The 16,033-nt window shown below is 49.3% G+C and overlaps 1 protein-coding gene across 1 annotated transcript in view; it reads left to right on the top strand.

Moving 5' to 3' along the window:
* The window catches only part of LAMA5 (laminin subunit alpha 5), an 85,480-nt gene that overhangs the window by 3,797 nt on the left and 65,650 nt on the right, over positions 1–16,033 (top strand). Inside the window, exon 2 of the mRNA XM_066198741.1 lies at positions 2,314–2,466. Coding sequence (XP_066054838.1) covers positions 2,314–2,466 — 153 coding nt within the window. The remainder of the gene's footprint in view (positions 1–2,313; positions 2,467–16,033) is intronic.

The following is a 16,033-nucleotide window of genomic DNA, read 5'->3' as shown; positions in this document are numbered from 1 at the left end:
TGAAGGGAGCTGGTGTTGGGTCGTGGCAGGGCCAGATAAACTGGGACAAAGCCACCTCTGTCCCCTGGGAGAGGTGCCAGCAGGGTGCCCAGCTTGTCTTTATGCTCAGGGGAAACTTCAAAGTTCCCACTGCCCTGAGCAGGATCAGGCCTTGCAGGTCTCTGGAAGCTGCCCCTCATTCAAACCTCCTCCTTATCTCTCCCTCTTTGCAGTTTGCTCTGATAGTGGCAATTTTCTGTTCTCTGAGCTGCCCTGCAACTCCTTGCATTGCTGAAGCTCTTTCTCTGACCATACCTTTGTAGTGTCCACACCTCTGCTGCTCTGGCAACCCACAGTCTGTGCTAAGCCTGCAGCTCACAGCTGCTTTTTAATTAAAATCCTCTTGCTGATGTCAGAACTTCCCTGTAGGGAACCTGACACAATGTGCAGGAGCCTGAGTTGCTCTAAAACACAAATAGCTGGAAATGATTCTGGTCAGGTTTAGGTCTGGCTCTAACGAAACAACTAATGAGCAACTGGTGCATCAGAGAGGCTAATCACACTTGGAACAGCAAACCTGGTTTAGCTGCTGACCTGTTCCCGGCCCAGCAGGCTGCCCAGGGAGGGACAACAGCAGCATTATAAACGTGGAGCAGCTGATCCTAATTTTTACTCCCCTCTTACTCAGCTTGAGTTGACTCTCTCCCATCAATGTGAACTTTGGGTTCAGAATGGTTTTTACATCTGTAGCAAGAATTTAAAGTATGAAAACACTTTTTTTTTTTTCTTGTTATTTATCCCCGTTTTGTAACCTTGCCTCACTTCCCCCCCCACCCACCTCAGTGTTGTGTGTTGTGCAGCAGAAATTTCCACACAACCTGTTGCACCGGTTCCCATTAAAGGTTTGTGCTGAAGAGTTGGGTCAGTTTTATCTGGTCTGCTCTCCCTGCTGGCTCGAAGCATGTCCAAACCAGCCTTGTGACCTCTCTGCACATGAGTGCTCCCTGCATGAATGTCAGGGTTACCTGGATGGTTTCAGCTTCCCTTTTCTCTGGCTTTGTGCTTTCCCATCACTATTTTCACATCTCTAAAGGAATTAATTCAAAACTGTTCTTGTTCATGATAATTTGTATTGCACAATTGCGTGCAAGTAACAAAGCATGTGGTAGTGGGGAATGATGCTGTGAATTCTGTTTCCTTTGCACTGAGATTCCTCCAGAGTTTGGAGCATTTGGGAAATCCCATGCTCTGTGGTGGCTCTGTCTCACCCCAGCTCTCTCAGGGGCAGGAAGGGGATTACCTGTCTTGAGATCTTGTACCTGGTGTAATATTAACACCGGCTGCAGCTGGGACAGGCAAGGGCAGCATTCCTGCCTCGGGATAACTGCGCCTTTAAAAGGAAAACTGCCTGTAACACAGCTCCCTTCCTGGCTGTTTGTAGCAGCAATTCAAGTGACACAACAGTGGCTCCACATAACAATTTGCCAGTTTTCAGGGTGCTTTGCGGGTTTCTTTGTGGGTCAGATTCATTTGCCCATTAATGAGAGAGAAAGAATTGCCCCTAACAGCTCAGGTCTTTGTCTGATCCTGCTCAGGAGGTGCTGTTAAAGTTGCGGGGTTGTTTTCTCTGGCAGCGTGTCCATGGAGCTGACAAAACCACCCGGGCCACAAAAGCAAGGCAGAGAGAAGTGATGGCAGTCCCTGGCCAGCTGACAGCTGGGGCTGTCCCTTTCTGGCCCTGCATTGAAGCATCATCAGCAAAAGGAACTTGGCTGCGAGACTCAGCTTGAAAATGCAGCTGAAAGAACTATATTGTGAGATGAATAGGTGGACAAGAAACAGATTGCAGGGAGCTGGGCAGAGGAGCTGGCAGTCTGAGTCCATGGAAGTGGCTGAAAGGTTCAGGTCAGGATCCCTGGGCTCCGCAGGGGTGGGTGTGAGTGGCAGCCTCAGCACAGGAGCTGCTGACCATGGAGTTTGAGCCACTGCTCTCCATTGCAGTGCAGTTTCCCTCTTAGATGCTCCTTCCTCTGCTTCTGGTAACCAGCCCTTTGAGTCTGGGATCCTTTGGCAATGTTCTCTGCAGGTCTGAAATTCAGAAGGGATGCTGCTCTGAGCAGCCCAAATTCTACACTGGGTGGCTGTGGGAGTTTTGAGCCTTTTTCACGTACCTTCTTTCATCCACGCTTTAAATGGGTGCAGACAAAACTTTCTGTATCTTGATTCGCATTAGCAGGCTTACACCCTGTATTTTCTGAATTGCTGTGATACCTGACTGCTTTGCACCACGTTTTTCTGGCCAGAGTTAAATGTTGTTTTTGTGCTTTCCTCCAGGGCCAGTACTGCGACATCTGCTCCTCTGCAGACAGCAACAAGGCCCACCCCATCACAAATGCCATTGATGGGACGGAGCGCTGGTGGCAGAGCCCCCCTCTTTCCCGGGGGCTGGAGTTCAACCAGGTCAATGTCACCCTGGACCTTGGACAGGTAACACAGATCCTTTCTTCATTATGTGTTGTGGACCGTGCTGGTGCGGGACTGCTTTTCTGCTTCTAAAATCCTTTAGTGGACCTCGCTGGAAGTGTGGAACAAAATCCACTCATTTAAGGACAGGGCAGGAGGCTTTGGTTAAAATAGCGAAGGGAAAACCTCTTACCTGTTCGTAATGTTACCAGTGTTGTGCTCTTTGTTGTTGCTATTTTGGTCTTTCCTAAAAGTTGGGTCACTGGTGGAAACTCATCACGTTGTGCAGGTGCCATTCCCCTTAGAGGGTACCTGCCTCTCAAAGGGCCACACTTAGTGAGGCCTCACCCCAAAACAGAAAAAATACAACCCTGAGAAATCCAAGGTTAAGCTCTAAAACTTTTAACCGATGTGTTTACAACTCTTTAAGAAGCAGCCAGTCCGTGCTGAAGGTCTTCCTATGAAAGACAAAGGGTGACAATGGATATTTGGTCTCTAATGGTGGCAAGTCAGAGGGAATTACCACTGTGATAGCAGAGCTGCCAGCTCCCTCTCTGCCACCTCCTCTGCTGCTCCTCTTCATCTGCAAGATGTCCCTCTGGAAATGGAGTGTTGTCTCAGACTTCCCTCAGCTTGGAGGGCAGCAGCAGCAGAGATGCCCTGGCTGGAGCTGTGGAGGCAGGAGGGCACTGTAAGCCTGAGGAGCTGTGGGATGAAGTTCTGCTCTGTGGTATGGAGCTGCTGCTCCAGCTGTTGGATGGAGGAACTCCTCGGGCCTTGGGACAGGGGATGTGTGAGGCCTCTGCTCCCTGGCAGCCTTAGCTCTTGTCCTTCAGGGTTTGGGACGTTTGCTGTGTTAGTCTTCAGCACTTGGGCAGGTATCTAGTGAAGTGCCCCCATGAACCGGTAGGGATAGGCTCTCACCTCCCAAGAGATGCTTCCCAAAGTAGGGATTTTGAGATTTTTTGGGCACCGAAACTTCACAGTGACTTCACAGGTGGATCTTTCACTCTCTCTGCTGGAGTAAAGGTTCATTTGTCGCTGTGGTTTGCAAGGTGCCTGACTCCAGGTTTACATCCACAGATAGCCAGGCTGTATTGATGACCATACCCTTCAGTTAAATGCCTCAAACACACACTTTAGTCCCCAGGACTGGCTCTGGTTCGCTCCCTGCCTTGCTGTAGCTCTCGTTTGCAGTCTGCCCGACACCTTTCATAAATTTGTTCTCCCCATGGGTGCCAGCTGTCTAAAGCTGTGCTGTACCAGCAGCAGTGACATATTTGCTGCTGCCCAGGGCACGAGAGCTGTGTGGGCAAAGCCTCCCGGGGCCGCTCGCAGGGAGCCGAGCCCTCACCAGCGTAGGTGGCATCTGCTGTGTCTCCTAGAAACATCCCAGCTGGCAGGGCTGTGCTGGTGGGTGGATTGCTTTGCTCTCACTCCCCCTGTGACCCAGGGCCAGCCTGCAATGTGGCTTTTCCATCGCTGGCGGCTTCTCTGGAGAGGGATTTTCAAAGATCAGCTTTCCTTGGGAGCTTCTCCTCCCCTTTGCCATTCTTCATGGCAGCTCTCTGGCTTTAGGCCAGATCTAACCCAGCTGCGCTGTGTGCCTGCAAGCTGCCGAGTGTGGCTCACCTGGGGACTTGCAGCCTTCAGAGCTGCTGTGCTGGGAGCCGGAGCTTGGAATAATTCGGGAGGGCTTCAGTGCTGTTAAAACTGAGCTGGTCTACATTGACCTTCTCTCTCCTGAGTCTGTTTGCCCTCAGTACCCAGGGAGGTGGGATTGCATCGTCATTTCTGCAGGATTGGTACCAGAATTTTCATGTGTGGTACTGGTGGCAGATGCTTCACCTGGTGTGAATTTTCTCTGGGTTCACAGACCCTCTGCTTCCCTGTCAGCTTTGCAGTACATCGTAAACCCAGGTGGTCCCAAGAGCAGCGCAAGCCTAAAGCTTCAGCTGGTTTTAGTGGCTTCCTCTTCATACATGGCCTTATTGCATGTAATTGCTGTAATAACCTGTTTATGCTCCTGGTGAGAGTCAGTTCTTTGCTTTTAACTCCTTTGTTTTGGTAGGTCGGGCAATAGAAACAGATTAAATGTTACAGAATCGCTAATTTCCTTCTTTTGAAGTTGTCTCTGGTTGAAAAGACAGAAGAGAGAGGAATTCTTGGGCCCCAGTGTGGTCAGCAGGGCAAGTGGAGGATCAGGTCAGTGCACCTGGCAGCCAGGTCTCCCAAATTCCGTGGATACCAGTGAAAACAGCACAGGTAGCGACACCCTCATAGGCATGACTGGCAGCAAGGCCTTTTTTTTTTTTCTTTTTGGCTGGCAAACAAGGCCTCTCCTCGCTCTGTGTATCAATCCAGAGAACTTCTGGACCAATTAAGGTTGAATTTAATGGTCTCAAAGCCACTGAAAGCTTTTGTCCCTCTGGGGGCTCATGAGTGCCTGGAGGGCTGGTGGCACTGGGGCACACAGGGGCTGGCACAGGGGGTTGTGGTGTCAGCCCCTTCCTTTGCTGCTGCACTTCCCTGCTGGCTCTGTCCCTTTCCAGCCATAAGTGCTTAATTACCAGCTGGAATCGGGTTTCTCCAGCGTTTGGCGAGGCTGTGGCAATTGGGAGAGGGTCAGTTAATTAAGCAGCCTGTTGGTCTTTGCTTTTTGCTGGCTGGGAGCTCGCTCTCCTCACAGGAGTGTTAAAATCCTGTGGGAAGGAGAGAAGGAGGAATATTCACAGCCAGCAAATAAGTTCCAGAATGGCTTGGGCTGGCCACCCAGCTGGTGTGAGGGTATTAAACACTCTCCTCACGTCACAGTGCCAGCAGCAGCCCAATCTTAATGGCTTCAGCAGGGCAGATCAGGGCTCCCACCATGGCTTGGGAAGGGGCTGTGTCCGAATATCTGCCAGGGAAGTTGGATGGGAGTTGCTCCTGCTGGTACCTCCTCTGTTCCTGCCTCCCTGGGGAGGAGGGATTTTTCTTCTCAGAATTGGTGGGGGAGAAAGGCTGCAAGAGGAGGAAAAGTCACTTGAAGGTTTCCATGTCAGACCCAGGTCTGAGCGCCAGAAATATGATAAACTGCTCCAGCGATGAAAGTTAAATGGATGTTGGGAGATGCTGAGGAGTATGGAGAGGGAATTTTCTTTTTCTCTTCTTGCTTTTAATCATGACCTTGTGCTTAGTATATTTAGGATGAATGGCTGGGCCACTGCATGAATTTGGTGTAAAATACATCATGGCACCATATGAAGCATGGCTCAGGTTTTGGAGAGCAGAAGAACTGAGGGCTCTGCTGTCCCTGGACAATCTGGACTTGTCAAAATCCCAAAAAGTCGCTGTCCTACCTGGCTTGGAGAGCAAAGGTCTGTGTTGTGGTGGAGGTTCTTAAACCTGCCCCACTGCTGCTCAGCTCCAGGCTCTTTCCTCTCCTGCCTGGAGCTTCCAGGCCAGCTGGACATGGGAACGTGCCTCTGCTGCAGAGGGGCTGTGCAGGGAGCACAGGGACAGGACGCCATGACTCACAGCCACCCTGGGAATTGTCCCCTCTGATCCTGCTGTGATTAAGTGCCACAGTGGGTGGAGGAGGAGGAAGGGGTGTGATGGAAGATTCTTTTTTTTTTTCCCCCCCAAAAAGGTCGTTTGAGTCAGAGCTGACAAGGTTTAAAGGAACATGAATGGCTGGCTCCCTGCCAGGGCCTGACATCTTCCTTGCATGAAGGTGAACCCAGGCCAGCCCTTCCTTGAGATGTTTATGGATAGCTGGTGCTTTATGATAAACTCCGGGGGAGGAATGCTTGCAGTCATGCAAGAGCAGGAGCTTCGTGCCAGTGCTTGCTTGAGGTTAATTACTGCAGTGAAAGGGTGGCTGGGTAGCAGCCCCCACCTCCCCCTGCCTTGTCTGCTGGCCTTGGTGACACTAGAGAGCAGCAGGATTTCAGGCTGAAGCTTTGCAGGGAGTTTTGATTGATTCCCCAAAGGTATTTAGTTGGGAAGTGCCTGACAGAAACACTGACATCCATTCACTTCTGCAGAGAGAAGAGAAGCCTCCTCCTTTAGAGACCTCCAGAGCTCCTTAAAATGCAGCTCCCTTTGGGCTTAGAAGGAGGAAGAGTTGCACTCATTGGTAATTCACAGAGATGGAAAGGAAATGGAAGGAATTGTGAGCCAGGCTGTGGGGCCAGGGTGAAGGTGTGTTTTGTAGTCACTGTGGGGTGTGTCTCAGCAAGGGATTGATAACCTGGGGTGCTTTGAGAAGCACCTCTTGAGTTTTCTAGTCATTTCAAGTGGATCTGCCACAGCTGCCACTTTTTCTGGCCTCTCAGCTGATGAACTTGTGCTTGCCAGGCTCTTCCATGTCCAAAATAAAGGTGTTGAAACACAAAACACATGAGGTGCTTCCACCCTTGGCCAACAGGCTGCTGGCCTTTCAGTGTGAAACTTGGCTCAAAAGGAGCTGGGTGTTTTTCCTGTGGTGGATTTTCAAGGCATAAACCTACTTCCCTTCCCTTTTGTGCTGCAAACGTGGTCCCTCAGGACCAGCTTTGCACAATGGTTGGATGTGCAGGATGCCAGCAAATGTGCAGGTGTAGATAAATGCCTGACTTAGATGAACAGCTCGATCCTTTTTGTGTGAACTGTATTCTTGTTAATGAGTATTAAATTCTTACTCATTTTTGGCAGATCTGGACTGGTTTAGATCTGGCCCAACACTAAAGGAACACCACTGATGCAGAGCATAGTACCTTGTGTGTAACAACCCTGACATTTTCTTTCACCTCAGCTTCTCACCTCCTATTTATTTTCATTTAATTGAAATAGGAATGGGAGCTGCTGGTGGAGGTCTTCAGGAGCCCTCTTTGAAAGGCAGCTGGAAGGAAATCCCTGCAAACTGATGGGCTTGAGGCTCACCTCCCTGTTCCCAGCAAAAGACTTCAACGTGAAGATGAATCTGATGTTTATTCCCTGGCTTAATTAATTGAAAAATCCCTTTTGAGGGAGTCAACTCATGAAATCCCAAGAGAAGACTCAGGGTTCTTAATGAATAAAGATGATGTCCTAGAGGTGTTTTCCCTAGGCTTGATGTGGGATTAGGGGTGATGGTCACCCAGGCATTTTCAGCTGAAAACCATTTAAATGTATCCCTTGTTTCACCTTGTTCCTTTTGCAGCTCCATTTCTGTTGCTGTGGGAGCCCTCACAGCCTGCAGGGGATGAAGCTGCTGCTCACATTTCCCTCGAGGGCACTCTTGTTCATTCTTGCTCTACACAGGGGGAAAGTTGAACTGGGTCTCTTCTTTTCCTTCCCCTCACTGGGGATGTCTCCTGCAGCATTTTCCCCAGCACACATCCCTGGAAAACGCCTGTTTCTCTTGGGGCCACAGGCTGCCTTACCTGCCTGGTGTGTTTTTCACGGAGCATTGCAAGAATGGGTGAGGATTTAAGATCTTTAATTTTTTGTACGTGGTTTTCACTTTTCTTAACTTCTCTTACTGCTGAGGAGTAACTGTTTGGTAATTACTCCTACTTGGTCTTCACTGTGCTGAGGCACCACTGTGGGAAAGCAGTAGGAGAGCTTAATGACATTTATTGTGAGCTTTTGCACCTTGAATAAAGGGCTGGGGCGTAAAATCTCTAACAAAGACGTTCTTTCTCCAAATTGTTCTCTGGCTGTTGGAGCAAAAGCAGCATTAAAAATAAAGCACATTAAGTAGGCTGAGCAGAAATCTTTTTTACTTTCAACAGCTGGGCCTGTGGTCTCTTCTCCTGTGTAGAGTCCTCTCCAATTGCCATAAAATCCTTCAAAAGGAGATCAGGATCTTTGTTTATAGGCTTCAGAACTGTGCTCTGAGATGGTCTGTGGCTCACTTTTAACTACAGAGCGTGTTCAGTGCTGCTGTCCCTTGCCATGGATGTGGAATGGAAGCAGGGTGTATATCTGTAGTGCTTCTTCTGGGAAGGCAGAAAAGGTGACTGGGAGAGCGTGCAGCACCGGGAGCTGGCACCAAGCCCAAGTGGATGGATCTTCTCTCCCAATTTATTTCACACTTTATTGTTTAAATTAACTTAGCTGTGAAGTCTCTTCTGTTTTCTTCAAAGCTGTGGTTCCCCTGACCTGGACCATCAGCTATTTAATTATTTTCTTTTTTTTTTTTTTTTTTTTTGTGCTGATAAAGTGAGATTTTTGCTTTCACTTAGCGCAGAAGGGTCGCGAAGGGCCATCTGCCAACTCCCACCAGATTCCTGGCTCCAAGGGCTGTGTGGGAGCCGCTCAGGTGAGCGGGAAGGGAGTGTCTGGTTGTTAATCAAGTGGGGATTTGTCTCCTCTGGCAGCAAGAGCAGACCCATCCTCTCCTTTTCAAACATCCTTGCCAAATTGGATGCCAAGCTCCAGGATCCAGAGCAGCCAAGGCTGAAACTTCTTTCCACTTTGTTGCTGCTGCTGTTGGTTTCTGTTAGGGGAAAAGATGTGCAGAATACTGGCGTAGGTAAATCACGGATGACACGTGAATTTTCATTGTATGTTATGTTTATTTAAGTCATGAACCAGTACTGCTTAAAATCAGGCTTCCAGGGCTGCGGTGAGCAGAAGGGATTTCACTTGTACCATCTGATTCCCAGAAGACCTGCCTTGCCTCACGTCTGCCAGGCTGTGAGCACAGGGAAGAGCAGGGGGAGCAGGAGGCTCCGGGCAGGTCACTCACCTTTGTGGCACCTTTTGTGGCCTGGAGGAGGTTGTTTCTGCCTGTCCTTTGCATCTCATACAAATGACCCTTGTGCTTCAACAGCTTCATCTCCCCAGAGGCTGTGCTTGCTCTGCCTAGACCTGAACCAGGTGTTAAAATAAGCCTCAGCCTCCCCCCCCAGAGCAGCTCCAGGTAATGACTGATGAAAGGATAATTGCTGGTTCTAAGAAATGCATGCGAGATTTCCACTCTGGTTTCTCCCTAGGTGTTGTTGCCTATTTATAACGTCGGGTGTGATGAGAAACAAAGAGGCTGACAGTGAGATCTCTTGCTGTGGAGCTTCTTATTTCCTTCAGGCTGTCCCTTCCTTCTCAACTCCCTGGGATTCTTCAAAGATTAGGAGAGAGCCTCAGGGGTGAGCGTGGGCTGGGGAGAGGTCAGGCTGGAGTAGGGGAGGCTTTAGTTTGTAATGAATAGCTGGAAGGCAAGCCTGGTAATTTCTTGCTGTTCTCCTGGAAAGTGTCTGCTTGGCTGGGCTGGAAAACAAGAGTGTGCCTTGCCTGTGGAGTGTGTGGGTACACGTGCCCCGGGGTCAGGCCGTGCGTGGCTGTACCAGGCGAGTTCAAACACAGCGGGGTCAGGCCCTGTTTGTGCTGTGTTTTCCTCCCTCTGAGAGATGTTACAGGGGGCTTTTTGGGTAGGTCCTTATACCCAGTGGAAGCAGAGGTGTTCACAGCTCTGACTCCACAGCATGCTGGCATCCCATCGAGTGGTTTAGTGTTTTCTGTGCTTTGGCTCATCCCACCTGCAGAATGGGAATACTGCATTTTATCTCCATCGTTTTCTGTGCAGGAGAGTGCGTAGCACCAGACCAATGACTACAAAATCTGTTGTAGAAAAGAATGATTTCTTGAGTGAAGCTCTTGGCTTGGCTCTGTGCAGCCCTTCTCTGTCTGTCACTTTTTCGGCAAGTGAGAGCATCCCTCAGCCCTGTGGGTGCCCATCTCTCCATGAACTCGTGTCCTGCACACACCCCCGGGTGCTGAAGCTGCTGAAGCCGAGGGCTGTGAGCCTGGAGTCACTGCCAGTCCTGCTCTTCTCTTGTGTGGGACTGAGAGACAGGCTCATCCTGTGGCACTGCACAGCCAGTTTGGTTCTTGACTCTTGTCCTTGTCAGGATGAGAAGCCCCTCAAGTGAGCTCTTCCTGCTTCCTGGGGCACAGTTCCAGGGGCTGTCCTTGCCCTCCACAGCTCCAGCTCAGCTATGTCCTGGCTCACATCCACAGGGCTGGCAGGGAGGATGCTAAATACACTTTTGATCATCTGCCTAGTCAGCTTCTCTGCTCTTTCAAGCCTGTTCTAGCCCCCTGCACCTTTCTTTTGATGCCTTACCAAGCCTGGCTCAGCCCTGCATTCATCTTTGCCTTATCCTTTTATTATAGTCATAAACGTGGGCCTCCAGGCTGTGCCCAGCCTTGATCCTCAGTCGTTTCCTGTTTTCTGGATTCAGGGCTCTTCAAATTCCAGACCTGTCCTCCTGTGTGTAATGCCAAGCAGTGCAATAAATAGTTACACTGCTTCCCGTTTGATAGAAATAAAAACTGAGCTCAGTAGGAAGACACAAGGGGAAGGCACATGCCTGGTATGCTGGGGTGGAAGAGTCTTCCTGAATGGTTTAAGAGCAGCCTGCAGGTCAGTGGCAGTTGATTAGGGGAATGTGGCCTATTCACACAGACCTGGTAACTGAGGTTTTGCTTCTGGAGGCAGCCTGGGGGTTAGAGAGGAGTGATGGGAGCAGGGCTGGGTCGTACTGGAAGATCCAGGGAGGAAGAGGATAAAGCCTTGGGAGTGACACATGGGTGACTCTGCACAAGGCAAGGACTGAGCTGTGTTTTGGGGCTTCTTTGGTCGCCAGAGACTCTGACAAGAATGAGAGGAAAGACATTCTGTTCCCCACAGAAGGACTTGCCAAGCGTAACTATAAAAACGCCTTTGTTAGCACGAGGTCAGTGCTAATGGAAGGTGGGTCTGGATGGTGCCAGCTCGTGTTTGTGCAGTGTAGGAAGCCACGTTGCCTGTTTCCTCCAGGCACCCCAGCCCGGCCCCAGGGCTTTGGCAAGGCTGCCAGACAGAGGCAGGGAGAGGATGAGCAGGTAACGGGGCTGGCAATTGCTGCTGCCCCAAGTCTTGCCAGGACTTGTCAGTCAGAGCTCCTGGAGAGGGCTGTTAGGATTGTAGTTTGACATTCTTGTCCTTCCCTCAGTCAAACAACAAAACATTCATGGGAGATGATGTGGCAGAAAGCACCATGCCTCTTGTTCCCAGCCACATCCATTCTCTACCTGGAGAAGCTGGGGTTCAGCCAGCAGAGTTAAACCAGCTGAACTCCTCTGTTCTGTGGTGTACATGGTTATCTGGAACTTAGAACAGTTTCCCTTAGAAGAAATTGCCTTTATCCTAGAAGATTTGATGGCTGATATCACTGATGGCTTTTTCCATGAAGCTGTGTGCTGTAAACTCCATCTTTGATGGAGCAGATATCCTGGCAAAGCTTGTGTTTGTAACTTGCTGTAGTTGGTGTGCCCTGCCTGAAAGTCACTTTGCATCTTCTGCTTGGCACCCTGAGTCTTGCCAGTGGTTGTTTGTGTAACCCACACAGAGACAAGCAAACAGCCAAACTGAGAATTGCCACAATTTGTTTTTTAGTTTCTCTTTCCTGTTTCTTTCTCTGCCTGCTTTGATACAGAGCTCTCCTTCACACACACACGCTCAGCTGAGCTCTATTTATGGGTTCCTGCAAGTTCCCATCGCTGTGGATTGGAGCATGCCCTGTGCCCAAAATCCAGCTGGCATGCTGCTGTAGACATCTCTTGGATCTAGTTAAATGTGCATAATGCCAAGCCCTGATGGGAAGAGGAAAAGAATGGCTTTCTGGTATTTGCACATAGTTGCAAACTGTAAACACAGACTCATGACTGCAAACAGAAATCTGTATCGCTGGCTTCATCGTGACTTCACTGTTGTTGTCCTGGCTGTTTGCTAAAGCTGTTCCTTAATCCTGTTCCAGGCTTTTGCAAAGTCTGCATCAATCCAAACTTAGTGGGCACAAAGATTTTGGCTGGATTCCAGGAAGGGGTTTGCTTATTTCTTTCTCTACCAGTTGTCATTTTCTGCCTTGGAGCAGGCTTGCTTCAAGTTTCTGTAAATGGGGTTTGAAATACAAGGGGGTCTTGGGGGGGACTGTGAGGACAAACCCCGTGTTCTTGTGACCCTTGTAGGTCTGAACAGTGGTGAGAGCTCCACACAAACACTGTAGTTGCAGCTCTGTGCTGGTGTTAGCAGTGCTGTGGGGAATGTTAATCCTGCCGTGACCCTGGTATGTGCTGCTGTTGGGTCAGCTCCCCTGGCTGTGAATGGCAGTGTCACGGTGGGGAAAGCTGCTGACAAATGCTAACGTGGTGCACGGCTGGGATGCAGATTTTTAGAAGAATAAACCTGCTTGCATGTGTCGGGTTTGACTTTGTTGAAATCTGCTAACAACCAGGCTTTAAACCCAGTGCTGTCAAGGCTTGCAGGAGCCATGCAGAGGAATTACAGAAGGGCAGTGCTGCCTGGAAGCTGGGTGCAGTTGGGTTTGATGCAGGGACCTAACACAAGATGCAAGGGAGATTTTTCCTGTTGGAGGTGGGTCATCTTGGTGCATGTGGGATCTGGAGCCTGCCGGTGGTCCAGAGAGGGGCTTTCCAAAACCACTTTGCCCTGGAAATGGTGAACTGAGAAATACGAGGAAAGACAGGCATTTGCCACCTCCAAGAACTGGGTACAGAACCAGACAGAAATAAGTTGTCAGACCTTGAGCATCCATATGCCCTTCCAAATCCAACGGAGGGAGGATTTAAGTATGTTCCTTTTGGGTGCTGGAGAGTTTGGGGTTCCTGAGGCTTGTGTGAGTCATTATTCATCATTGGCACTTGGCCATTTAAAATGAAAAGCCTTTCCAGGGCCTTTGGTGGCAAGCTGAGACCCCTCACGTTGTGCCAGTTTTTAGCTAATTCGTCCTCTTCCATTTCCTTCCCCTCCTCACCCTTCCCATGCGCGCAGGTTTGTGACAGGATATCCACTTCATCCCAGGGAACTGGGGGAAATACTTTCTTGTAGCGTGGCCTGCTGCCAAGGTGGCTTTGTTCTCCTTGTCGCTGAGAGAACAGCCCAAGGAAACCCTTGGAGCTGAAGCTGGCATGCGACTTAGAGTGGATTTCCTGCAGCCCTGGAAGTGAAGTGTATGACATGTGTTTTTTGGTTTTTTTGTTGTTTTTTTTTTTAAATCCCATAAATGCAAGGAAAAAGAGGAGTTGGGTAAGTTACAGACAGGCTGCGTCTGAAATCCTCTCTTTGATATTAAATTGCTGTGTCATAGACATACAGGTTGTGCCTTGTCAAGATTAAAATCGGTCTTGGGGTTTTTTTTTTTAGTTGAATGAAGAGCTGAGATGCAGAATGCCTGGGGTTTTTAGTAGAATTCAGTTTGTGGTGAAGCTGCTGGTCGACCATGCACCATTCAGTGTGTTGTAGCTGGAAGCTCTGCTTAGCAATTCCCGAGTGCTCCACGAAGGCATAAGTCATTTTTGTCACAAATCCAGAGCTGTATGGATAGTGGCAAGAGAAGTAGTGAACTGAAGTGTCTGACTTAACTCCTTGCTGTGGCCAGAGCAATGATGTGCAGGGCCCTGGGGTGTTGTGTGGAGAGGGTGAGACAGCTCTTCTTTGCGGTGGTGGGCTGGCACCTGGCCTTGTGCTCTAACACGTTGCTCTGCCCACTGTGGGACACAAGACCAAGATTTGACTCCTCTTTGTCACAGCAGATAGGTGGCATTTATCTGTGCACATACTGTGTCTTGGTGAGATCCTGACATCCCTGCCCAGGACCTCCAGAAAACTGGGAATGCCACAGAGATCTTATTCACTATTGGCCACAGAAGAAGCAGATGCTGTTTCAAGTCTCATCCAAAACACAAAATCCTATTTGTATCCTATGGAAGGGTATTGAGTGTTTTTGGTTTGTTTTTTTTTTTTTCAGCCCCTGATTTAGCCAAGGGCTTCCTGAGCAAACTTAGCAAATCAGCAGGGCTTTGGCAGCACTGAAAAGGGTCTTACTATAGCTCTTTTATAGTATTTCTTTAATTTTATTTTTAGTACTGCAGAGCCTGGGATGTCTGGATGGAGCAGGTCCCAGATTTGTACAGCTCCTAGCACGCTCTGGAGAGCCCGTCCCAACAAGCTTGTGGTCCTGACTGATGGAGCTGTGCTTGTAAAACCGGGTGTAAAAACCAGCCTGCAAGCTGTCTAAAGCACAGACAAGTATTCTTTTGTCTGGCTTCTTTCTCCCTTTTAATTCTAAACTGGCCCAGGAACTCCTCTAAGAATATTTAAATACCCTGTGCAGTGAACCTATATTGATCTAACTTGCTACAACTCAAACAACCCATAGAACATAGAGTTGGGAGCATTTGTTTGCTCTTGGATGGTAGGAATGTCCTCTTGAAAATGTGCTATGCTTTGGTAGGAATGAATAGAGGGTTTTTCCACCCCCTCTCCAGGTTTCTGAAGGCCAAAGTCTTGAAACGGCTTGGAAAGGCCGCTGAAGCTGCTGATAAGATACGCAGCAAATGTGCTTGAGAGCCTAATGTAGGAACAGAAATGTCTGAGCTGTTTGCTTTCCCCTTAACAGTGTGAAAAATTAGTGTGTCTTATTAAGGAGCCTGGGGAATTGTGTGCTCAGAGTAAGGGCTGTGCTGAGCTCTTACTCCTGGCTTCTGTTATCCCTGGGGCTGGCAGCTGAAACGCTTGGTTTGGAGTTACTGGGTAATGAGTGGAGCTCATTTTGGACCCTGCAGAGCCCCAGTTGTTGCAGTTTTGTTTTTCGCAGGCTCTCTCTGGCCCTGAGCTTGCTGCAGAGATGGCATTGCCTCTTGATACAGCAAGCCCTATGTTTGGAGATGTGATTTTTTTCTATCCAGTTAATCCTTTGTTTTCTTCCTCCACCGCCTTGTTCATGTGTCTCATTGCTGAAGGAAGCTCTCCAGCAATTTTGGTGGCAGGTCAGTCTGTGCACCTGCTAGAAGAGAGTGCTGGGAGCTTTTGGTGAGGCTGGGCTCACACACCATCAGCCGTGTCAGGGGGAGGACACTGCTCTACACTGTGTATTTTATACCAGTGCTGCTTTTTTGCCTGAAATGTGTGAGTGCCCCCTCTGGGCTGCTCTGACATCGATGAGGCATTTGCAGACAGCCACTGACTGCCACCAAGGCCAGTCAGTTCATCAGGATGTGGTGCCATGAGAATGATGATGTAGCTATTGCTTAAAAAGCTGGTTTTTAACCTCTGAAGTCAGACAGCCTGTGCTGTGCCATCCCATATGCCTGCCCTTCTTTCAGCAGTGGGCTTTATTTCAGTGGTGTGTGCTTACTCACCCAGAGTTCTCTTATCTCCACTAAATCAGAGCTTTCTTAAGCCCTTGTTTTTTCTGTAGCACTCCCCTTATCTCTGTTCCTTCCCAGGGCTGGGCAGTGGGAGCAGGGAACCAGGAGGGGCTGAGCAAGCTGTAAATGCCTGTTTGCCCTGCAGTGATGCTGTGTGGCTTGAGAGCACCTCTGGGACACTTGGGTTTTCTCAGATTGCCGGGCAGCTGGGGGTTTTGCAAGGTGATTTCATTTTTCAGGCTCTGAGGCAGTGGGATTTGTAGTGTGTTAATGCAGTCCAAAATTGCAGTTTCTCATGTGGTTTGCAGGTAACAGAAAAAAACTGAAAACTGTCTTGCAAGTTGCTGTCAGGTCTTGTCACTGCTCTCTGTCCCCTTGTCCTTCTTCACAACCATCAGAATAAGGATTTTGTGAAATCCTGTGGGAATGTGCC

The sequence above is a fragment of the Chamaea fasciata genome, unplaced genomic scaffold (assembly GCF_029207755.1).
Source record: "Chamaea fasciata isolate MVZ Bird 193981 ecotype frontalis unplaced genomic scaffold, bChaFas1.0.hap1 SCAF_17, whole genome shotgun sequence".
In the NCBI taxonomy this organism is placed as follows: Eukaryota; Metazoa; Chordata; class Aves; order Passeriformes; family Sylviidae; genus Chamaea; species Chamaea fasciata.
Note: the sequence above shows the minus strand (reverse complement) of the source record. Positions and strands in the feature narration are given on the sequence as shown.